Genomic DNA, 25350 nt, shown 5'->3' on the forward strand with positions numbered 1-25350 from the left:
AACACACTTCACACCTCTGAGCTTAAATGTCCTGTCCAGGTACTCATTGCCACAAGCTAAGCAGACATGGTGAACATGTTTTCCCACTGAATTATTTATCTGTGAAATAGTTAATCTTTGATTTACATCACTTTCCAGAAAAGAATGACCAAAAAATGTAACGTTTAATTATCTGAAGAGTTCACAAGTCATTTCAAAGAACTCAAGTCTCTAAAAGACTTTCATGGGAAAAACAGAGAAGGCTTACTCTCAGTGGTTTCAGAATTAAAATTAGGCATATTGTGGGGAAGTGATTTTGATATCCAAAGGAAATAAATTTCCCACAATAATTATGAACTAGACTAGTGACTCAGTGACCTCCCCAAACATTAAGATGTAGAAGAACAAACTTGAAACCAAGCACTGAAATAACAGCATAATGACTGGAGCATGGGATTCCAGGACAGAGGCATCTATAGTCCAATCTTGGCTCTCCCATATGACCTATATAATCTATGATAGCCTCGTCCCTGAAAGAATGACAATAATAGAACTACCCTTTTGCATTGATTTAGATAAATTCTATAAAATGATTGTCACAATGGCTGGCAGATCTAGGTTCTCAATAAATGTGGTTTATAGATTAGGTAGGGGAATGTACCAAATGGATTATAACTTATTCTTGCCTCATGGAATCTTTGAATTAGTGAGAAATTTTATCCATCTCCTATCACTTTGAATGATGCTTCTCAATGAAGTATCTCATTGTTATTTTCTGTTATGTTGACTACCTGATCTTTCAATTCATATCCTTCACATCTAACAGTTTTACTTGGTTGTACAGTGGTATCACTTGGAAAAATTTGGTTATATACATATATAAATTTGGTTATATATTGGGGAAAGGATTGTACTTAGAAGTATCTGATATCTGTAGCTGATGGATCACTGTATAATTTCAAAATTCATAAAATCAGGAGAAAAGAATATGTTTATAAAGCACCTGTTATTGGTTTCCATTATATATCAGCATTTCATATTAGTTTATTCAAAAACCTGAAGCAAAGAAGTTGTAATATTGAAAACTAATGGGCTTCTGTGTGGGCAAGAAGACAGTGGTTGAATTAAATGTATCTTAGAGCAAGACTGACAGGATTCATTCATCTCTGAAGAGTTTGATGTGGAAGTTGAATCAACTTCATTTTGACTGACTGTTTCTTTTATTTTTGATTGAAATTATCATATATGATTCAATTTCAGGGATTTGATCTTCTTTCAACCTATCGAATTTTTGCACAGAAACACCACTCTTGCCCTTGTTTCCTTTCCAATCAATTTCATTGTTTTGTAGTCAACCTTTGTGCAAGACTTCATTCTGAAGGTCGAAGAAACTTCCCTTTGCAAATCAGAAAGTGACCCAGAGGCTTCCAGAGCCTCAGCACAGGGCACTTATTTCTGAGACTCTTCTCCACAGCACTGCTGCTCTCACCACAAATGGGGAGAAGAAATACAGTTGTATAGACAGCTGATCAAATAGCACCAAGCACCAGTGGTGGCACCTAAAATATGGCAGGTCCCACAGAGAGAGAAAGGGAGTCCAGGAGGAGTGGCTGGAGCTAAAGCAGGTCGAGAGGAAGACCATGAGAGATCCTCGGGTGCTGCATGTGGATGTGCCACCAGTAGCTGCGAGGTCCAGACCTAGTGGCTGGGAAGCTTCTCTTACTTAAAACATCAACTTTGGGATGTCACAAGGAGATAGTGCCTCTCAGCAATGCTCATAAAGCACCTCTGGGTGGGTCAGAAGTCCTCTGGCTGGACTTCACCTCAGCACTGAAAACACAAACCCAGAAGTCACACTTGAACAAATCTACCCCGAAAGACTTGGTTCCGGAGACGGTGACTCCACTGTGGAGAACTCACTAGGCTCACCTTTGCACTTAGCTTTTAAGTATGAGTAAAAGCTCAGGGTTCTTCCTGGAGGACCCAGCCTCTCTGGCAAGGAGGGAACAGTTAATGTCTGGTGAGAATGACTCATCAGGGACTCGGGTCTCCTCCAGGGGGCAGCGCCAGAGCCACCCTGGTACCCTCAGCTCCCACCATCTGCAGCTGGGAGATGTGAGAGTATGTGGTTCACAGGTGGGTGGTGGAATTAGACAATTTTCTAATATTCTTTTACAAAATAATGGTGTCTTTACAAAATAATGGTGTACTTTCTTTACAAAATATTGGCCGCTTGGACATTTCACATCACTTCAACTCTACTCTGAAAATTCTGGAATCATAAGACTTCCATGTGACTTCTCTAGGGAAAAGAAGCAACATTATTTTGTTTGTTTCTGTGGTTTGTTTTCAGTCCATGGAATGGTTTGCTGTCATCTGTCCTGTTGACATTCAGGTACAGCTTTGCCTACATGTGACTTAGCCATCAATTTAAAGCCCTTAAAGATTCCCCCCTTGTTGCATCATTTACCTTTTTTTGTGCAGTAAGAGAAGAGTATGTACATCAACAGCAAAAGGAACATTATACACGGAAATAAAATTACAATATTCATTCTAAGGTAGTCCATATTAAAGAAGGCACCTGAAAGAGAGGACAGAAAGGACAACAATGGAGTGACATCTGAAGGTGCATTTGCCCCACCCACCACCTTGCTCCTATAATCAACCTGATTTCTCTACAGAGGTTTTACCTAAGGGTGCCTTTGCTGCACACAGGGCACATCCTCCTCCTGACTGACCTTTGACACACATCCATAAGGACTCCAAGGAATGAACCATGAACAAATAATCAGGAAACCTGTTCTTTAATTCCACATATCACTTACTCCTGGTTCTTTCTACTGGCCTCTCTCAACATCTAATTATCAATGACCATAATCCCTCTTTGTTGAATTTTCAGGAATTTTTAAATAATATTACTCATGCTAAATATTGAATGAGAGCAGGCAAAGGTTTTTGCCTCTGTTAATCATTTATGATTCACAAAAAATATGAAGTATGATTGTACTCATTTCTAAGATGAAAAAACAGTAGTTCAGAAAGACCTATGACATCCTTTACATTCCTGTGCTAGAACCCTGTTAAACCTACACATATTGTGAGGGTCTGATGAAAGAATGAACACTAAAAACCTTTAAAGCTGCAATGTGTGGTTCAATTGTGAATTATCATTGTTCTTATAATATTTTTCTTCTAAAGCCTTCCTCTTAGCACCTGACAATATCCATATCAGCAAAACCCATAATAATGATAAAGAGTCACATTCAAAGGGTGTTTGGCAAGGTAGAAGCTCCTTAATTTTAACTACCCCATTAGTTTTCTTGTCATGTTTCCAGGTTGACAACCGAACCCTGATGACAGAGCACTCACCTGCTAGGATGATACTTGTTCGTTTCTCTTCACCTGTTAGAGGGTTGCAAACATAGCACATAATCCTGTCTGACAGGTTTCTGAGGAGAAGAGTCATCTTCATGTGGAACTGTCTGGCTCCATCCTGTGAGTACGATTTTGATGAATGTGGAACTACCTCTCCCCTGCTGTCTCTCCACTCCATTTGGGGCTGTGGGAACCACCCTCCTGAGTCACACTGCACCAGGAGTCCGTCATTAATCAGAACCTGAACACTGATCTGTGTTTCCCAGCCAAGTGCTGATGGAAATGAGAAAGAACCATTAAGACAGTGATTGTATTGAGGTTGGTTGGCAAGTTAAAAGGAAACAGTCTCAATCATGTGATGTGCAATTTAAAGTTTGTGAACCGAATCCACATTTCATTTACAAGTTAGACCAATTGGTGACTCTGTAATGTCTATTCACTGCATAGTATATTTTTACAGTAGATATATGAGAACTTATAATACTTGAATATATTTTTAGATTATGGAAAATAAGTAAGAAGCATTGAGATAATTCTCCTCAATTTTAGCTTACCATGTCAAAAGGGCTTTGTTATACAGTGTTCCACAAGCACACATACCTGCCACGCTTAGGTTCAGGCTGGCTGCATCACTGAAGTTAGCGTCTTTAAATGAACACCAGTACAGTCCATCATCAGAAATGCTGACGTTATGAATTCTGAGGGTCACTTTGCCCTCTCCCATGGCCTCTTTCACAAACTCTGTGCGGTTTACATATTCGGGGGCAGCTTCTCCATTTACTTCATGACCACCTCTGTATAGGTGAACAAGCGTGGAATTGTCACCCCTGAACCAGCGCACCTCCATGTGCTCTGCACTTCGTGGTGGGAACAACTGGCAGCTGAGAGCAGCCTGTCCTCCTACTCTAGCCACCAAGTGCCCCATGGGAACAGTTACCATCAGTTTCTCTGTGCAGGAAGGAAGAAAGCCAAAATAAATCATAAACCAATAAGAACCCTGTTGCTACACACTACATGGAGGGACATACAAAATTCTTCCCAGCAGACCTAGCTGATCTAAATGTACAGCTCTGATTACATTCACTTCAGCTTAAACCAATATGTTATTGTTTTTGGAAAGACCATTAGATTTTCAAAACTATATTCATTTGGAGGTTTTTGGGAAGATGGTAGAATAGGAAGCACCAGCAATCTGACTCCCCACCCGAACAATTGTATGGGCAGGATCGACCTTGTATAACTATTTTGGAACTGTGGACTCTATTAAAGGCTCACAACTTCCAGGAAAAAGCTTGGGTAGTAAATTGTAGTTAATTACAGCTAAATTCAACTTTTAGCGCAGTAGAGCTACCTGCCCCCATCCTCAGTCTCTTGGCAGTAGTTACTCATAAGTTTCTAGAGCAGCTGTGCATAACTTGAGGGAGTCAGAGGGGCAAAAAGGTCTCTATCCTCTGAGCATTTGGGTGTCTGTGCTCTAATCACTGATTACTGCCTCTGATCACAGAAGTACAGACAATGAGGTGGTTGGTGATTGGACCTTCCCCAGTGGTTGCAAGCCCCCTTCTCCAACAAGGCGATATCAAGGGCACTGAAAAGCCTCTTTCCTCCTTGTTTTTCTCTTTACTTTTTTTGGGTACCAGGCAGTCAAGACTGGGACATTCAAAAGCAACAGGAAAGAATTATAGTCTAGGCACATGCCCAGAGAAAAGCCCAAGGAGACCTTAACCTTATGCTTCAGGGTGAACCTTGTCACAAACAAGTAGTTTAGAAGAAGCAAAAAGCCAAACACATTAAACAAATACAATTCAAAAACATGTAATTCCAGGAGGAACAGAAAGGGAAAAAAAAATTGAAGAAAAGTAAACAAAGCTTAAGGGACATGTGGGACATTGTCCAGCAGACCCACACATGCATTGTAGGACTTCCAGGAAGAAAACGGAGAGTGAAAGGGGAAGAGCATCTCAGGGATTTGTCTCTCATCAAATTTAGGAAGTTTTCAGCCATGACTATTTCAGAAACATTCTGAAAAGAAGAAACAAAAGTGGCCCATAGATATTTTTTAAATGCTCAATATCATTAGCCATGAGCAAAGTACAAATCAAAACTACAATGAGACATCATATCACTCTGATTAAAATAGCTGTTTCTAAAAAGAAAAAATAAGTGCTAGTGAAGATGTAGAGGAAAAGGAACTCTCATACATTGCTGCTATGAATGTGAATTAGTATAGCCATTATTGTGAACAGCATGGAAATTCCTTAAATAGAATATTTTTCAGTTATAAACATGAAAGAAATTCCATCACTTTCAGCCAAATGGATGAAACTGAGACATACTGTTAAGTACAATAAACAAGACACAGACAGGAAAGTGCCACATGCTCTCCCTTATCTACAGAAGCTAAAAAATGTTCGTTTGAACGCAGAATAGTGATCAGTAGAAGTTGGCAAGGGTAGGGAGCAGATCAAGGGAGGGCAGCTTTGATCAGTGCATGCTGTATCATTCACAGCTAAATGGAGCAACCCATGTGCCCATCAACAAATAAATGAATAAACAAGATGTGGTATATAAATACAGTGTATACAATGGAATAATAGCCCCAGAAAGACAGGAAAATCTAACATATTCTACATTACTGAAATAAGTTTACCACACAAAAGACAAATACTGTATGAGTCCACCTGTACGAGATGTTTAGAGTGGTTAATACCATGGAGAAAGAAGGTAGGATGGTGGTTGACTGGGGTTGGGGGTGGGGACAATGGGAAGAATTGTTTAATGAGTATAAAGTTTCAGATTTACAAGACAAAAAGTCCTCTATCAATAGATAATGGTAATGGTTAAATAACCTAACCAATGTAGCTAATACCATTGGATAATACACTTAAAATGGTTAAAATTGTGGATTTATGTTATGTGTATTTTCCTGCAATAGAAAATTAAAAAAGAAATGCATTGATTTAATCTTTATATCTTATAATCTCTATTATTTTATAGGATGTTTCTGAGAGTAGGAAAAACAGTAGAGTACATCAGCAATAATAGAAATTTAATCAAGCTTTGCAGCTAAAAACTCATAAATATTTGAGCCAAATTTAGGATTTTAATGTAGTATTGCTGGGATGAAAATTATTGTTCCAATTTTTTCTTGGAAGGACCACTTAGTAAACTTAAAACATGTCAAATATTCATATAGATTTCCTTTTTAGAAGGAAGAAAAAGTGGTAAAACATAGAACTTTAGAGGAGATCAGGTACATTTTTAGTTTGACGCACTCCCTATAAAAGAACATGGTTTTGATTTTGTATTTGGGAATGAGAGAAATTATCAGCCTAAATGAAAACTTTAATAAACTATTCGATTAAAAAAATAAACAAAAATGAGAATTAATCATGTGAGCCTTGCTAACTTAACAGTTAGAATGACAACAGGTATAGTAGGCAAAATAAAATCTCAATTCAATGCATTGAACAAAAAAAATTAGGATATTAAAGTTATATTAGCACATATTTTAAATATTTCACCAAAATTATAAGTAAATGTATAAAACCTTCAAAAATACAAGAAGTGTTTTACAAAACTAAAAAAGGGCCTTTTTAGTATAACATTTCAATGGGCAAATCTAATAGAACCTGATTCCAGCAGAACCTCATTTCTCCCAAGGAGAACAACCAAATAACCGCCTGACTTGACTTTCACTGACCTCTGCAAATCCACACAGAGCACCAGGGGAGCACCCTCAGAACTGTCTGCAGTGTGCGGTGCCTTCAGTGCAGCCAGGCCCTATGGGTGTGGACCCCAGAGGTTGTGGGAGGAGCAAGCAGTCAGTGACAACCAGACAGAGCTTCCTCAGGTGCATATGCTCCATTAACCATCTCACATAAGTCAAACTCTTTCTTTTTTCCCTCTCTTTGTTTCCATTACAATCTCCTCCCATCTTTTCCAAATGAGTTCCTTTAGGTGATTATGACCACATCTGACTCTGTTCATAATTACTGTTTAGTGTATTTTTGCATCTGCCATCAGGGAGAAAATTCTTTCACTGAAGTCCACAACAGGGTTCCTCTCTCAACTTTAGACCACAACTAGGTCCTTTGATAGCTCCAAGCCATCTGCACATTCTTGATATAAAGCCTACTTATCTTTCAATATTTCTAAATCATTTTTGTACCTATAATCATAAAACACATTATTTCAGAAAGCTATTTTATTGGACTATCTTTGTCACTTTGACCACTGGATTTTGTTACAAAATTGGTCATTTTTTTTCCTAAATTTTTATTAGTATGAAAAAGTTTACATAGAAATAGATGTATATATTCAATAGAGTTAATAACACAACTCTAAAACTGACCTAACAGAGTTTCTTGGCAGTAACTTTTATATTTCTTTATTTTAATCTATAGCATTTCTTTTTGATTCCTTCTTAGAATTCATATCTAATTATATTTTCCATTTGTTCTTAAATGTTATCTACTTTTTTTCATTAGGCCCCGTAGTATATTAATTATAATTGTTTTAAAGTTCTGGTCTGCTAATTCCCACATCCCCATCATGTCTGAATCCAGTTTTGTTCTCTCTTCGAACTATGGATTTGCCTCTTAGTATGTCTTGCAAAATTTTGTAGAAAAGCAAACATAATATACTGAGTAAGAGGAATTATGGTGAAAGTTTTTTAGTGACAAGGTGATACAGTTTGGGGGAAGGAGAAACATTCCTTAGTTCACACATTAGGTTTCAGTTTGGGTAAGCCTGTGACCTTGGGTTGTGAGTTTCATGAGAGCTCTCATTGATATTTCCCCCTCTTAAGTGGGATAGGATGGATAGAAGAGCCTTGAATTAGATATTTTCCTTCCCGTGGGTTGCCTTGGTTTTGGAACCCCAATAGGTTAGTCTCTGCAAAATAGTTTCTCTTGAGTACAGTGCATTTTAAGACAAATGCACCAAAATGATTACTTTTCTCCTCCCCTTGCTGAAAGCACAAAGAAATTTTCTCCAATTATTTACTGTAAGAACCTGGTAGAAACCCTGGTGGTAAAAGGTATGAGAGTCCTGACTCCACTAACTTTCTCTGGGGTTTTGACTCAATCAAGTTCACACACAATCTCCAGCAATTGGATAGTTACCATTTACATTTTCCTATCCTGGTACTAGTTTCTCTAGAGGTTTCTATGTATGGATTTCTGCTCGGGTAGATTACTGCACCTCTCTATCTCTCCAATATGGGGGCAGTAGTTTGCCCTATAATCTCACTTTTCATGGATCTAAGAAGAGCTGCTGATTTTCATTTTTGTTTTTCAGTCTTTCTTTTCATATTACAATAAAGTGCTAACTTAAAGTTCTCCCCAGAATTTGACAGGACACTAGATTCTTTCTACTGCTGACTAAGTAAGGAAAAAGTAGATGTTCTTACCTGAAGTTGATGTTATCACTTGCAAGAAAAGAAAGCATACACAGTAGCCAGAAAAATTAGAGGATGCAGGCTCCATGATATCTGGATAAAGACTGGAAAAAGATCACAGATTATGAGATACAGTGTATAGATTGCGTGGATACACGGGATTTCATCAAGATTATAAAGAGGGGTGATCTTCAGACGCTTTCCTTTCAGAAAATAACCTTTCTCAGTGCTCAATAAAATAACCATGTCCCCACACATTGTTCTGATCAAGAGAGGGAACAAATATAGGAAGCACAAAGCACAGGCACCTGCCTAAATGTGCATAGTAGAGTAAGAAGAGTATTTTTGGATTCATGTGCTTGAATAGCTGAGACCAAATTCTGGTTGAACTAAAAGAGGTTGTTAATAATTTTTTATGTTACTTCTAAGAAACATGGCTAAAATGTTTAACTAGTAAAATTTAGTGGCCAAATTTGCACTTTAGAAATACAGAAGTGGTTTTGTGATGTCTGAGTGTTAGAACAAGTGGCACTTGCATCGTTACAGAAGAAACAAACCAGACAAAGTGCAAATTAATGTCTTTTCTCAACCCATAAAAGAAGTAATGTCAAGGGCAAATGCTTAATGTGAAGCTGGGTAAGAAAAGTGACTGCAAGAGGAAACACAACTTAAGATTTGTGACCTTGGAAAGAGGCTGAAGGGTGTCACATAAATACACTATAAGATTTACCTAGAACCTTTCAACAAATTGCTAAAAATGTTTGTATGTATGCTAATGTCTGAGTAGAAGAACTTTGGGGAGAGCAAATATGAGTGTTCTTTTGCAGTTCTTTACTTCAGGAAAGGTCTAGGAAAGTTCTAGGAAAATTCTGAACAACTTTTCTCCTGTTGCCAATTGAGGAAAACAAACAGTTTTTAAACACTATTTAAACTCAACCCTATAACCATTCATCTTCCCCAGAAAATTAAAGCCTTAACATGTCAGGTAAGAGCAAAAAAAATGTAGTCTTTGGGCACTTGTGGAAACCCACTAAAACCAGTGGAGAGGAATAGGAATAAAACCTGCTACCTTTGATGGATGTCTTAGAATATTTAAGTTACTATAATAAAATACCTGAGGCTATAAAAAGAAAAAGAGACTTGTTTATCTAACAGTTCTGAAAGTCCAGGAACATGGTACTACATTATTTTCAGCTCTGGGGAGAACCTTATGGTGGAGCACATCACATGGTGGGAATATGTGCAAAGGAAAGATGTTCCTCAAGAGGGTAACTAGTTAAATGGATGAGGAATACATTATAAAAGATTTAAAAAGGAGGTTTTCTTTTCCTCCAGTTTTTAATATGCAAAAATTATTTAAAGTTTGGACAGAATAACCTATATAGATCAGAAAGGTGCATTTACAAAACAAAGAAAGAGAGAGAGAGAGAAAGGAAGGAAGGAAGGAAGGAGGGAGGGAAAGAAGAAAGGAAGGAAAGAAAGAAAGAAAGAAAGAAAGAAAGGAAGAAAGAGAAAGAAAATGAAGAGCATCTTTAGCAGAAAAAATTAAAGTAAAACCTGGATCATTTCCTATTTTAATTGCCCTAAAAGATATCTAATTGTCTGTTTCAAAAATAGTAAAAATATAATGGGATTTGTAGCCTATGTGAAAACAAATTGATGATAATAGCACAAGGGATACCAGCTCCATATCTAGATATGAAGTATTAAAGTATTATTTAAAGATATTTGGATAATTCAAAATGTATAGTCTAAACCCTAGGACAACCACTGAAAGGCTTTTTTAACAGCTAAAAAATAAATCACTAAAGGAAATAAAGTGGAATATTAAAATTTCTCAATTAAATCTCATGAAAGATGAAATGTAAAATAAAGAAATAAAAAAGCAACAAATATAAACATGGACCAGGGTGGGTTTCAATTCAAGTTCATGAGCAAACATTGAAAATGGGAATGGTCTAGAAAGACAAGTTAAAGATACAGATTGTCAAATTGAATAAAACAAGACCAATTTGATGCTATCAGAAAAGTACTTAAAAATAAAGACATAGGGGATTAAAAATATAAGAATTGAAGAAGATATGCCTTGAAAATTCTAAAGAAAAATATAACTGGAGTCCTTATACTAGTTTCAGATGAAGTAGTTTTCGGAACAGGAAAAATGATTAGACATAGAAATATCACATAATGACAAAGGGGCTAATGGTCCAGTAACAATCATAAATTACATAAGGTAAATAATGATAGATTCAAAAGTAGAATTAATTAAATTGACAATTAGTACTGATGACTTTAACACTCCTATTTCTGTAACTGATAGAACAAGTAGGCAGAATATCAATAAATGAAGTAGGTGATTTATATCAATTAAATTAACCTTGAAAGTTACAGAATACTCCAACCACAGGGGAATATATATTCTTCACAAGCATATATAAAATATAAACAAAGGTGAATTAAATTCTAAAGTATAAAACAAAAGAATCCTTAAATAATTTCAAATACTTGAAATCATTAAAAGTATGATCTTAAACCATATGGTGCTCAACTAGAAATCAACAGCAGAAAGATATCTGGATAATCCCCAAATATTTGAAATTACGCAGTATATGTCCTAAAGACAGAAAAAATAATTTAAAAATAAAACAGAATTATATAAAATTGACAACAGGAAAGCAACAGAGAAAATGAAATAAAATAGTTTCTCATAAAAGAGCATTAAAAGTGATAAACTTCTAGCCATGCTAACTAAGAAAATGAGATGACACAAATCAACCATTTCAGGAATGAAAGAGGGGATATCATTACTAATCTCACAGAAATTAGATAGAAAACAAGGGGAAATGATAAACAACTCTATGAATATAAATTTGGAAACTTAATATGAAATGGGTCAATTATTTTCATGAATAAACTACCAAATCAACATCAGGAAGAAATAGATGTTCTGAATACAAAAAAAAAAAACAAAACAAAACAAAAAACCCTCCAAGCCTGGGTAATTATACTGGTGGACTGAAAACACTTTCAAGAATAATTAACACTAATTCTACAGATTATCTGTAGGCAAAAACGAAATACAGGAAAGATTTCACAGATCATTTTATGAGATTCACATAACCCTGATATCAAGTCACAAAAATATGTTAAAAGAAAAATAAGGCAACAGAGTGATATCCCCCATGAAGATATATGTAAAACTGAAACCAAAAGTTGGCAAATAAACTCTAGCAATATATAAAAATACTACTATATTGTGAACAAGTGAATTCAGGCCAGTTCAATATGTGAAAGTCAGTAAATATAATTCACAGTAACATAAAAACAGATAATCAGTTCAATAGATACAGAAAAGGCATTTAAAAAATTCAGTATCTATTCATGATTAAATCTCTCAGCAAACCAGAAACAGGGAAACTTCCTTAACCATGTAGAGTCAATAGGCAAAAATTCTACTACTAACATATTTTTTTTATCCTCCAGTCAGTTTTAATGAATAGTAGTTCTTACATAATGTGTTACACTATTAAGACTAAAGATTTGCTAATAAATCATTTCTGAAACAAAGGAATTTCATAGTATCCAAAGGCCCACTCCGAGGTGAGAGAGGAGAAGACTGGGCCCTGAGTTTCTCCGACAAAATCCCTAAGTTGACATGTTCCCTCTTTACAAAGAGAAGGGGCAGGAACAATCAGTTCTAGCCCCAAAGAAAGAAGATCAATAGGCAAAAAAAGTACTGCTTCATAAAGGAACTACATCCTTAACCATTGCTAATTTTCAACAGAACAGTGGCTCACAAGGATTTTTTGTCGCAGAGGTCCTGGGCTCTGCTGGGAACCTTTGCTCTCCCTCTACCACCAAAGGTAATGGGCCAGGGCTCGGTTGGCCTAGGCCATCTTGTGCATGTCATGCTTCCTCTTGATCACGGGGCCCTGGTTGTGAAAGGCTTGCTGCAGCTCGTGAGACAGCTTCTCTGGCATCAATGTCCCCGGTGCTTATTCTTACGGCATTCAGTGATCATCCACTTCATGGCTAGGAAGCGGCGACATCAGCCAGCCCAATCGGCACAGGGACCTGGTAGAAATGGCCACCCTTGAGAATGGGTACCAGCCCAATTTACAGGCTCACAGTTTTTCAGTGCCTGGTGCAAGATGGTATTAGGGGTTGCGCTCCATGGTAGCCTGTTCCTCTCCAGAAGCAGCATGGTACTTCTCAAATGCTTCCATTTCACAGATTCCAAAGTCTGGTTTGTTGGGGCGGTTGGAAGTGACAGAACAGGGACAGGGCATCAGGGAGCCCGCAAGAGCCAAAGAGCAACCAGAGGCCGACAGATAAACCCTAATGGCCTCTCGCACCTGCCTGTCACTCAGCGGTATCCCTAGCCAACTCCAGAAGGACACAGGTCCCAGCAGGGTTTCCGTCCAACCGCAGGAAGACACGTCCACCCCCGAGCCTACCCCAGGGTACAAAAACGCAGCTCCGGAGCCCCAGCGAGACTTCCCTGGCCCTTTACCTTGGTGGACCAGTGAACCTCGCCCGAGAGCTGATGCCAATAAATCTGTTTAGATTTATTGGGTCAGCATCCGATCTTACAAGGTTCATGAGAGATCTGGCCAGTACTTTGTTTCCTCCTTTCATCGCCATGTTGGTGAATTTATGATCACTGGGTCTGCAAACACAGAGCTTGTTTTCGTCGCTGGTGCAGCTTTGATGAGCTGAGTTTTCTTTAGCTCCTGGTTATATTTCTCCTCCTCGGTGATGCTCTTTGTCAGTTAGGGGATCCCTGAATTCAGGACCATAGACTCCAGCTCACCTGGGTTTGCCCTAGAAGTAGACAGCACGCAGCACGCCTGGCGCCAAGCCCAACCAGCCCCACAGAGCCTTCACTGCGGGGGCAGGCGGCTAGGCCGGCCACGAGGACCTCAGGAAGACTGTCCTCGGAGCACCTGAGCTAGTGACCCGAGTAGGAGTAAAGACGCCAGAGGGTCCTAAAACTGCACTTCATCCCATTGATCCGCGCATTACCCTGACTCACCCCAAGGGCCAAAAGGAAAAAACACTCGCAGTTTCAATATCCGTCGCAGTCTGGCGCCTAACATATTTTAATTGAGAGTAATTGAAAACTTGTTCCCAGGTTAGACAGCAAAGAACGTCCTATCTCACTTCCCCAATGCGACATTGTCCTGGAAGTACTAGTCAGTGCAAAATGACACACAGACTGGAAAGGGAGACCACATCCCTATCCACGTATGACATGGTTATCAAGGTAGAACATCCAGTGGACCTATGAAATATCTCTATGATATAATATCTTTTATGAGTCTAGCAAGGTTGCAAAATTATAGGTGAATATTCAAAAGTCAATTGTGTTTCTATACATAAGTCATAACCATTTGGAGTTTGAAATTTTTTTAATGCTATTTATAATGGCACCAAAAAACGAAGTAATGAGTTATAAATTTAACAAAACGTGTAAGTTCTGTATGCTGAAAAACTACAAAACACTGTTGGAAAGAAAATAAAATCTAAATGAAAGAGCTAAACCATGTTTCCAGTTACTATGACGTGAATATCTGTGCCCTCCCAAATTCTTGGAATTTAATGTTGGGAGAAATCCTAAGTCTTGGCTAGCAGCTGTGAATGTCTCAAGTGTGTAAGGAAAACCTTCACACATTCACGCCCATCAGGAATACCTACGGAGAGGAGCATTCCACTCTGGTCACTTCGGAAAGTAAACAACTGTCCCCAAATTTATCTAGTGTTACTAAGGGAACCTGTATAGGGGCCTGGTGGTCTGCTCCCCCATGGCACACTGGGATTGGGTTAAAAGTCTATAAAATGTATGGTTTCTCCTGCAATAACCGAGTTTGCAGGTTGCTCACCACAAGCCTGCATTTACCCAACTCCCAGGGCCTGGGTTATGGCTCTGTGGGCTCTTACCTGCGCCTAAGCTAGCCTGGCACACACCCCTACAAATTGCCATTCAGTGTTAAGAGGTAGGACATTAAAAAGGTGATGAGGCCTTGAGGACTCCTCTCTCATGAACTCTCACCATTATTATTGGAGTGGGCTTATTATCATGGGAGTGCATTGCTTATAAAAGGACAAGGACAAGTTTGGCCTCTTTTTGCCTCTCTCTCATTGATTCTCTTGCCTTCTGCCATGGATGACACCACACAAGGCTCTTGACAGACACTGGGACTTTGATCTTGGACTTTACAGCCTCCAGAAATAAATTTGGTTCTTTATAAATTACCCAGCTGATTTATTCTGCAATAGTAGCACAAGATGGTCTAAGACACTAGAACATTTTTTTGGTAAATGTCAAGACGTTTATTTAAAAATTTGTATGTGAAGACAAGATTAGAATAGCCAGAATAATCTGAAAGAGCAGAAAGAAGTTGGAGGAATCCTAAAACTCAATTTCAAGACTTATTGTAAGACTACATTAATCAAGATAATATGGAATTGGCAGAAGAGTAGATAGATACATAAAGGGAACAGAACAAGAGCAGAGAAAATGGATCCACATGAACCCAGATAACTTATTTTTTGTTTAATGCAGAAGGAATTTAATGAGAAAAAAACAGGCTTTTGAAAATATGCTACTGTAAAAAATTAGGGAACTATATGCAAAAAGGGGATAATATAAACATTGCAACTTATAACAAAAAGTCTCAAAATAGATCTATAAAATTTCAGGAAGATAACAAAATCAGCATAAACTGTGTATAGCAAAACATTCTTAGACATTAACACTAAAAGAGTAATTCGTGGACTGGGGTTGAAGCTCAGTGATAGAGCATTTGCCTAACACATGTGAGGCACTGGGTTCAATCCTCAGCAACACATAAAAATAAATAAAATAAAGATATCATGTCCATCTACAACAATTTTTTTTGAAAAAAGAACAATTGATAACATTTTGAAAAAAAAATGGGTCTTACAAATTATTCATTATTTATTTGAAATCCAAATTTAACTGAGCATCCTATATTTGTCTTGTAACTCTGTGTTAAAGTTAGAAATATGTGAGTTGGTTCACAGGGTCTGTAAATCAGATAAACCCACTAACCAACACCACCACCAAAATGTTTCAAACAATACATATTAAAGGGAAATATAGGGTTTTATTTAAATCATAGTGTGCTAGAAAAATGAGTCAAGATCTGAGGGAAGAAATTCCTATGGTCAAAATCTCACTACTATTGAATAAAAATGATAGGCCTATTTGGCACTTATACAGCCAATATGAAAATATTTAAAGAAATGGTGCTTAGCATATTATTATTTTAATATCCGACAAATACGGCAAAGGAATATCAGCAATACTTCCCCATTGGAGGATTCACACGGATGTAGGTATGTTGGCATTCCAGCTAGAAAAGCAGGTCAAAATTCCAAGAGATGTAATCTCTAAATGACTGATAGGCATCCTGGTATCTCCCTCCATTGCCACCTACATGTATGTATCTTTAACCCAGATCTTGAAACTATGAGAGATATTCATTTTTTAAAACCAACTAGAAGAGTGACAAAAGTACAGGAAGACTTGCACATGTAAAGACATAGTAGCCTTATTTGTAAAAGACAGTAATTGGAAATAACTCAGAATTTCATTAACAGGTGAATGGATGATCAAATTGTGATGTGCCATACAATATAATATGTATAGCAATAAAAAGGTATGAACTATTTTTATATACAACACACATGAATCTCAACAGGATTTAAATTAAAGAAGTCAGACAAAAAATGGTATGATGCACATGGTATGATTTCATGTATGTAAAATTCTAGAAAATGCAAATAATCTTTGGGAAAGCAAATCAATGGTTGCCTGGGGACAGGAGGAAGAAAAGAAAGGAGAATTTACAAAAGTACATGAAGACACCTTTGGGAGTCATGGATATGTTACTTATATTGACCACAGGGATAATTTGGCGAGTGTATACATACATACATACATAAAAGATAACAAGTTAATATTAAATATAATAAAGTTTGCTGTATATAAATTATACCTCAATGAATCAATTTTTAAAAATCTACTTTTAAAAATATATTTAAAATCTTAGTAAATAAACTTTTAGTGGATATTTACATTTTATAACTGAACCATCTGTTTCACAAGAGCAGTCTCGGTAACTGGGACACCTGTCATAGTGACTACCAAGTCTAAAACATTGAATTCACTTTTTTTTCTCTGAGACCTTAAAATAAAGAGACCAGGTAAATGGCACAATATCTGGAAATCAGGGCACAGGGAACATGATCAGCAATCTGAATAATGAAATTCGAAAGCAGATCCTCTCTCTCTTTTTTTATTTTTATTTTGTATTTGTTCTAACTTGTTGTACATGACAGTAGAATGCATTTATACATTTTGATAGACCATACATAATGCAGTCTAATCTTTCATTTTTTTGATTATACATATTGTAGGATCACATTGGTCATACAGTCATACATGTACATGAGGTAATAATGTCACTATCCTTCTTACCCCCATATTCCTTCCCCTCCCTTCAGTCCCTTCTACCTAATATAAAGTAACTCTATTCTTCCCTATCCCCATCCCTTATTGTGAATTAGCATCTGCATATCAGAGAAAACATTCAGCCATTGGTTTTTTGGGGTTTTGCTTATTTCACTTAACATGATATTCTCTAACTCCATCCATTTACCAACATATGCAATAATTTCATTCTTCTTTATAGCCAAAATATGGAACCAGATCCTCTCTCTTAAAGTAGTTCTTTGCCTGTTAGCTTCCTAAGTCCCCAGATATCATTATCCTGTGATAAAAAGATTGTTGAGATCTTACAGAGTTAGAACTAAAGGAAGTACTAAGGCTAGACTAAAAGAGGCAGAAATATCCTTGAACCCAACCACCATCTGCAATCAGATCACTTACTTGAGCTCCAGAATACAGAGAAAATTTCCTTCCAGGTCTTTCAAACCATTGCCTCAGTGCCTGCCAGTAGTTCAGCAATGCTGCTAAACCAGCAATAGACACCCACCGCCACTCAAGTCCAAGTTGGCACTTTGTTTACCAGAGTTTACACCTAGTATGTGCCAGCTGAACTTTTCTTCCTACCAGTCCAAAATCAATAGCCTTTGACAGAGAAAACAGCAAACCTTCCACTTTACGCTCTATAAAATCTCATATGCTCAAATATATTTGCACCTTACCTTAGAATCACTTGAAAGATCTCTGTGTTCTGTTTGCAGCAGACCTGTTCCAACATGACATGACCCAAACTGAGGTTACATCTTAGCCAAGGTGTGTTTCATCACATACTTCCCTTGTATCTTCCGTTGACATCATGCTACTGCTGGAAAAATTTAGGGGAATTCTTGTTCTTATTAGTAGTCATACCCTGCAAATTACCCATATAAATATCATTCAGAATTTTCTTTTTTCACTCCCAACCCTACTGAATATCATCTATTTAATTCACCTATTAGTTCTGTTTTCTTGCTGAGAGTTCTACTATATTCAATTTAGAGAAAGACAAAGGGAATGCACATGGAAATAATTTAAATATAAAAAATCTTAATGTATGATCTATTGAAATGTATAAACACATTCTACTGTCAAGTACAATCAATTAGAACAAATAAAAAATTAATTAAATGATTTTAATAGTTTTTAAAGCTTTCTAATTAACTAGACTTTTTTTTAATTGGAGGAAACTAGTCAAGGTTTAGGCATCCTCTTTTGGAAATTATTTATCTATAGGAAATTTTTAAAGAATGTGTTCTTAGAAGGGCACAACTACCACAAAATGCAGAAATAAAATGCAGGTCACAATGTATAAGCTTAGAAGTAGAGGCCACAGACAAACTCCTGAACTGTCCTTATCCCATAGAAAGCTGTGCTTAGTGCAGACACAGCTGGGCACTGTGGTCAATGTTCTGTAAAGAAGGCCCCGTGCTACTGTAATGCCCTATGTATTTACGGGATCAACAGAAACACTTATGTGACCCTAAAACAAAGATAACTCCACTGTTGGTTGTAGCCTGTACTGTTCAGCTAACTGGGACCTACTGAGTCATCTCTCTGCTGAACAAACTGAAAGGAGCCTCAGAAACAAGGACATCCTTATGTTTTCCTTATGAAAACTGACACTTAAAGGATGGATACATTTTTCTTTCCATGGTTAGTCACTACCTGGGGGAATAGTGAAATACTATTTGGGGCAAGTCTCCATTTTAGTAGCAAGAGAAAAAGTTCCTTACTATATGTCTCAAGGCTCTACCCACATTCAAGGGTGGGGCCATTTAAGGCTGAAAGAGTTCTATCACTTCCCCTTGGAATGTAGCAGGACTAAATATTTCCTGCCTCAGAATAATTTGCTTCACAGAAGTCCAAAGTTGCTATTCTTTCATTCTTGTAAACTTTTGAGTTATTAATAGTTTCCAGCTAAATAAACCTGCTAGGATTTGGATTGAAGATAACAAACATGTTAAGACTTTCAGCCCACAACCAGAAGTGCTGCTCAGTTTACTTAGCTTATTTTAATTCAGCTGATTACTCACAAGGATAACAACATCTTTTTGGATGTTAAGGGTTTCCCTTTCTGACAATCACATAGTAAACACTTGTCTTAGTTGAGGACCTTGGGAAACTGACTCTAAGATATAAAACTGTGTGTAGGGTTAATTTGCTGAGGGCATACCCTCAGGATTAACACCAACGGTCAAGTGAAAGAAGTAGATTTAGCAGGAAAAATTCTTGAATTGTAATAGAGTCACAACAATGGTCAATCCTACAAGAAGCTAGAACTGTCCTTCAGGGTTGTTGGGCCTTGAGGCAAGGGTTCCAGTTCTGTGTTCCACCACAATTACCAGCCATTGGTATGAGCTGCCTTTGCACATGAAGAGGGTGCATGAATGATGATGAGGGCGCTTGCCATGACTGAAGACCACTCCCAGAGACACTCTTAGCTGAGAAACGTAACTACCAGTTCTCCCAGCAACATAGAGGATAAGCATCTGAGAACTGAAGGAGGTTCTGGGTGGCTCGTTAGAGCATCTACTATATACCACTCAGAACACTAGGGTTTTTTTAAAAGCTTTTGTTAGTGGATTTTAATTTTAAGTAATAATGGGCTCTCTGACTGGGGTTGTAGCTCAGTGTTAGAGCACTTGCCTTGCATGTGTGAGGAACTGGGTTTGATCCTCAGCACCACATAAAAATATATGAATAAAATAAAGGTACTCTGTCCATCTACAAAAAAAAAATTTTAAAATACTAATGGGCTTCATTTTGACATATTCTTACATGCATGTAATATTTGTTCTACTTCAATCTCGAGTATTTCCACTTTCCCTCCCCACTCCAGCCCTGCTCCTTTCCTTTATTCTTGTGATCTTTCTTTAGTTTATTCAACGTTTTTTAACTGGTGCTTCAAAGATATACTCAAAATTGTGATTCATTGCGATATATTCATTTTCCAACTTGATCCCCTTTATCTCCTCCACTGTTCTTCCTTCTATCTTCATGGAATCACTCCCTTTTAAAAATTATTTCTCTCTAGCTTCTGCATGTAAGAGAAAACATTAGACCATTGACTTTTTGAGTCTGGATTTTTTCAAGTAGCATGATGTTCTCCAGCTCCACCCATTTACCAGCAAAGGACAAAATTTCTTCTTTTGATTGAGTAAAACTCCATTATTATATATAGCACATTTTCATTATCCTTTCATCTGTTGATGGGCACCTGGGCTGATTCCATAACGTCATTATTGTGAATTGTGCTGCTATAAACATTTATATGAATGTATCATTATAGAATGATGATTTTGTTTCTATTGGATACCAAGGAGTGGAACAGCAGGGTCATATGTTGGTCCCATTTATAGTCTTTTGAGGAATCTCCATACAGTTTTCCACAGTGATTGTTATAATTTGTAGTCCCATAACAATATGAGTGTTTCTTTTCCCTATATCCTTTCCATAATTTATTATTATCTCTATCCTTAATGATTTCCATTCTAACTGAAGTGTGATGAAATCTTGAAATAACATTGATTTGCATTTCCCTGATTCCTAGGAATATTGAATGTTTTTCACATATTTGTTGGTCATTTTTATTTCTTATTTGGAGAAGTGCCTCTTTAGTTATTTTGCCCACTTACTGATCTGGTTATTTATTTATTTTGTGTTTGGTTTTGCTGTCAAGCTCTTTAAGTTCTTTATATATTCTGAATATTACTTGTTAGAAGAATACCTGGCAAAGATTTTCTCCTATCCTGCAGACTCTCTTTTGGTGCTCTGGTTTTCTTTGCCATCCCATTTTATTTCTTGTGCTTTAGGAGTCTTGTTAAGGAAGCTGATGCCTGTTCCAATAAGTTGGAATGTTCTCCCTATTTTTTCTTAATTCAGACTTTTTTCTCCTTAACTTGGCTACTGTTCTAATGAGATTCATTCATTCACTCATTCTGATGTTTTTTCATCTTTTTTTTTTTGTTTCTAATATTTCACTAAGTATTTTCTGGAGCACTGGCTTAGTGGTCACAGATTCATTCAGTTTCTGCTCATCTTGGAAGATTTTTTTATTTTATTCTCAATTCTCAGGAATAACTTTGTTGAATATCACAATCTTGGTTGGCACCCACTATGTTTCATGATTTAGTATATGTTATTCCATGTCCTCCTGACTTTTAGAGACTGAGAGGAGAGATCAGAGACAAGTCTAATTGGTTCACCTTTCCATGTGTCATGCCATTTTTTTTCTTGCACCTTTTAAAATTCTATGCTTACTCTGTGTATCAAAGATTTTAATATAATGTGTCTTGGAGAGGATTGTTTTTTATTTTACCTCTTATATTTGGGTTCCCACCACATCTCTAAAGTTCAGAATTTTTTCTGACATTTTTGCACAGAAAAGGTTGTGTATTCTTTTAGTTTGTATCTTGGTGCCTTTTTCTGAGCCAATGATTCTTATGTTTGATTTCTCAATGTTATTGCAGATTTTTTAAATATTTTGGTTGTGGTCTCTGATCTTCTTTATTGCTGACTTTGTTTTCAAGATTATAGACTTTGTGTTTCTTTGAGGACTGAAAAATCTGTCTCCTATGTGATCTAATCCATAGGGGATGCTTTCAACTGAATCTTTAATTTGTTTTATTGAGTCATTTTTTCCCACCTTTTCTGCTTGATTCTTTTTCAGAATTTCTATCTCCTTATTGAAATGTACTTGTACTTCCTAAATTTTCTCTCTTAGTTCATTCCTTAGATTTTTTTTTTAATTCATTGAGTATTTTGACTATGAACTCTCTATATCAGTGACTAGGGGTCAATAACTCTTATGATAAACATACAATTTAGGCCAAGTGAGATTAGATAATGCTTCAAAAATAGACATTTTCTTCTCTGTTTCCATCATGTAACATTAGCTCTGTATCTCCTTGACACAAGTATAAAAATTACCTTTACCAAAGTAGTAGCAGCTTTCCTCACTTGTTATTATCTTGGTATCAGAAGTCCAAACATTAAAGAAAAATAATTTTAGCATTGATGAGATAACACATAATATGATATTAATAATCAATATGACAAATATGTGAAATTGATTATTTTGGAGATTTTAGAAAACAGGAACAAAATCTCTTTGAAAGCAAGTGCAAAGAGAAAAATATGAAAAAAGAAAACATAATCTAAATGATTTATGTGAAGAGATCAAGAAGTCTAATACATAATTGGAATCCCAGAACAGGATTCAGAAAAAAATATTGAATAAATAATGGGGTGTGTTGTTTAGCTTTTTTGTTACTATGGCCAAGACACCTGACAAGAATGACTGTACAGAAGGAAAAGTTTATTTGGTGCTTATGGTTTCAGAGGTGTCAGTTTATAGATACCCAGTTCCATTACTCTGCACTCCAGGTGAAACAGAACATCATGATGGAAGGGTGTGGTAGATGAAAGCAGTTCAGAAAGCAGAGAGAGACTCCCTCACCAGAGACAAAGTATATACCCCAAAGTCATGCCCCCAATGACCTGCGTCCTCCAACCACACACTACCTGCCTTACAATTACCACTCGTTTTCTATCAGAGGATTGATAGAATGATTAGGTCAAGGATCTCATAACCCAATTCTTTTCACATGTAAGTTTTCTTGCATTGACTCAGAAATGAACTTTTGAGGGAATACCTCATGTCTAAAACAGAACATTGGTAATATTTTCCATATTTACAAATCTAATAAAAACTATAAAATCAGAGATTCAAAAGAATACGAACCCCAAAAGCATAAACACACACACACACCTCACTCCATATGTAAAAGCCTCGCTATGGCATATTATAATGTAGTATTGAAAAATCAGTAATAACAGAAAATCTTAAGCAAAGATAGATAAAAATGCAAAATAATATTCTTAGACTTGTAGTGAAAAGCTATTCAAAACATGAGATGAAATAGGTGTTTTTCAAGTGTTGAAAGAAAAAATTCATCGACCTAAAATTGTATGTCCTATGAAAATTGACTTTGTAAAAATATGTGAAATTAAATCTTTAAGAAATTAAAAGTTAAAATAAATGTCAAAAAAAATCCTTTGAGTAGAAGAAATCTGATTGAGATAAAATTTGTATGGACATAGAGAAAAAATGCTTTAGAAATGTGCAACATTGTATATACAAAACATATGTATGGACTAGGGTTATGGCTCAATGATAGAATGATTGCCAGGCACATGTAAGGCTTGGGTTCCATCCTCAGCACCACATAAAAATAAATAAACAAAATGAAGATATTGTTTCCATCTACAACTAATAGTTTTTTTTAATAAAGATATTCTGTTGGGGCTGGGGTTGGGGCTCAGTGGTAGAGTGCTCACCTAGCATGTGTGAGGCACTGGATTCTATTCACAGCTTTACATACAAAATATAAAATAAAGGTATAAAAAATGAAAACTTAAAAAAATTGGTTGCACAATACTTAATTTTATTAAAAGAAGATTTATTGAAGACAGCATTACCCAACAGCAAACCCAAAGAACTACAAACAAGAAAATAGTAGACTAGGTCCATTATGAACGTTGATGCAGAAATTCTCAGTAAAATAATAACCAACCACTTTCAAAAAGAGTTGTGAACTAAAACTGAGGATGATTTATTGCTCGATTTAAGGATAGCTCAACAAACAAAAATCAATCAAGGAGATACATTAACAGAATGAAGGCAAAGAAAAGTATGATAATCTCAATGTAGAAAAGTATTGTGTCAAAATTTGGCACCCATTCATGACAAAAACATTCAAGAAACTAGGAAAGTAGAAATGCAAAACAGTGCAACCATTATGGAAAGCAGCATGGAGATTCCTCAGAAAACAAGGAATGAATTTTTTCTTTCAACACTTTAAAAACACCTCTTTCATCTCATGCTTTGAATAGCTTTTCATTTGACCCAGTTATTTCACTCCTCCCAAAGGACTTAAAATCAGCATACTACAGTGATGCAGTCACATCAATGTTTATAGTAGTTCAGTTCACCATGGCTAAAATATGGAATCAACCTAGATGCCCTTCAACAGATGAATGGATAAAGAAAATGTGATGTACGAAAATGTGATGTATATATATGCGTATATATATATATATATATATGTATATATATATATATATATATATGATGGAAGGTTATATAGCTAAAATATGGAATCAACCTAGATACCCTTCAACGGATGAAGAAAATGTGAGGTACGAAAATGTGATGTATATATATGTGTATATATATACATATATATGTGTATATATATATATATATATATATATATATGATGGAAGGTTACTCAGTTTTAAAGAAGAATGAAATTATGACATTTGTTGGTAAATGGATGGAGTTAGAGAATATCATGCTAAGCGAAATTTGCCAAACCCAAAAAACTGAAGACCAAATGCTTTCTCTGATATATGGAAGCTAATTCACAATAAGGGTGAGGGGAAACAGGGAAGAATAGTTACTTTATATTAGGTAGAGGGGAGTGAAGGGAGGGGAAAGGGTATGGGAGTAGGAAAGATAGTAGAGTGAAACAGACATTATTACCTCATGTACATGTATGACTACATGACTCATGTGATCCTGCAATATGTACAATCAGAAAAATCTCCTCCTTTATGTGTGATCTATCAAAATGTGTAAATACAATCTGTCATGTACAATGAATTAGAACAGATAAAAAAAGAAAGACAGCAAAAATTTTTTTTCTATATACTCATGCAGTTCATTCTTCCCTTTTCTCTCCTCCTTTCCCCTCCCCTCTCCTCCTTTCCCCAGACAGAGTCTTTCTATGTTGCCCAGTCTGATCTTGAACTCCTGCGTTCAGGTGATCCTGATCACCCAAGCACTGGGACTACAGGACCATGCCACTATATACAGCCTTCAGTGTATTAGTGAAAAATAGTTTTTATGTATTATTTTCAGAACAAAGATCATTAAGGACAGATCTTTCATGACTGAATTTTCAGTGTCTAATAAGTACCTGGTACATAGACGAAGCTCTAATGTGTGTGGAGTGAGTGTGTTGAATAAAGGGAAGTGCACTGTGAAAAAAGAGATGAAACTAGGAAAAATAAAGCAACT

At 36.5% G+C, this 25350-nt stretch overlaps 2 protein-coding genes across 6 annotated transcripts in view; one reads left to right on the forward strand and one right to left on the reverse strand.

The window, feature by feature from the left end:
• Nucleotides 1–25350, forward strand: part of LOC124986112 (selection and upkeep of intraepithelial T-cells protein 8-like) — a 262170-nt gene that overhangs the window by 63896 nt on the left and 172924 nt on the right. The gene's annotated exons all lie outside the window — the stretch shown is intronic.
• Nucleotides 695–18074, reverse strand: LOC124986128 (selection and upkeep of intraepithelial T-cells protein 8-like). 5 transcript variants are annotated; one of them, XM_047554648.1, is made up of 5 exons: nt 12553–12680; nt 8768–8859; nt 3955–4302; nt 3349–3627; nt 695–2560 (listed from the first exon to the last, which is right to left on the reverse strand). In XM_047554648.1, the coding sequence occupies exons 1-5, from the start codon at nt 12663–12665 to the stop codon at nt 2442–2444; spliced, it is 951 nt and encodes a 316-aa protein (XP_047410604.1). In that variant the 5' UTR covers nt 12666–12680; the 3' UTR covers nt 695–2441. The 5 variants fall into 5 exon arrangements, with proteins under 5 accessions (XP_047410604.1, XP_047410608.1, XP_047410607.1 ...); XM_047554649.1 differs by lacking the exon at nt 12553–12680 and adding an exon at nt 17951–18074 and having other exon boundaries at nt 696–2560; XM_047554650.1 differs by lacking the exon at nt 12553–12680 and adding an exon at nt 17673–17828 and having other exon boundaries at nt 697–2560.

This window comes from Sciurus carolinensis, chromosome 1, assembly GCF_902686445.1.
Source record: "Sciurus carolinensis chromosome 1, mSciCar1.2, whole genome shotgun sequence".
In the NCBI taxonomy this organism is placed as follows: domain Eukaryota; kingdom Metazoa; phylum Chordata; class Mammalia; order Rodentia; family Sciuridae; genus Sciurus; species Sciurus carolinensis.

Excerpts from the sequence above, each read along its gene's own strand:
- LOC124986128 (XM_047554648.1), bottom strand. The coding sequence starts at position 12,665 with ATGACATGCACAAGATGGCCTAGGCCAACCGAGCCCTGGCCCATTACC. Across the intron at positions 8,860-12,552 it reads CTCTGCGACAAAAAATCCTT|TCTTTATCCAGATATCATGG; the intron begins GTGAGCCACTGT and ends ATCTTTTTCCAG. Across the intron at positions 3,628-3,954 it reads CCTGAACCTAAGCGTGGCAG|CACTTGGCTGGGAAACACAG; the intron begins GTATGTGTGCTT and ends CATTTCCATCAG.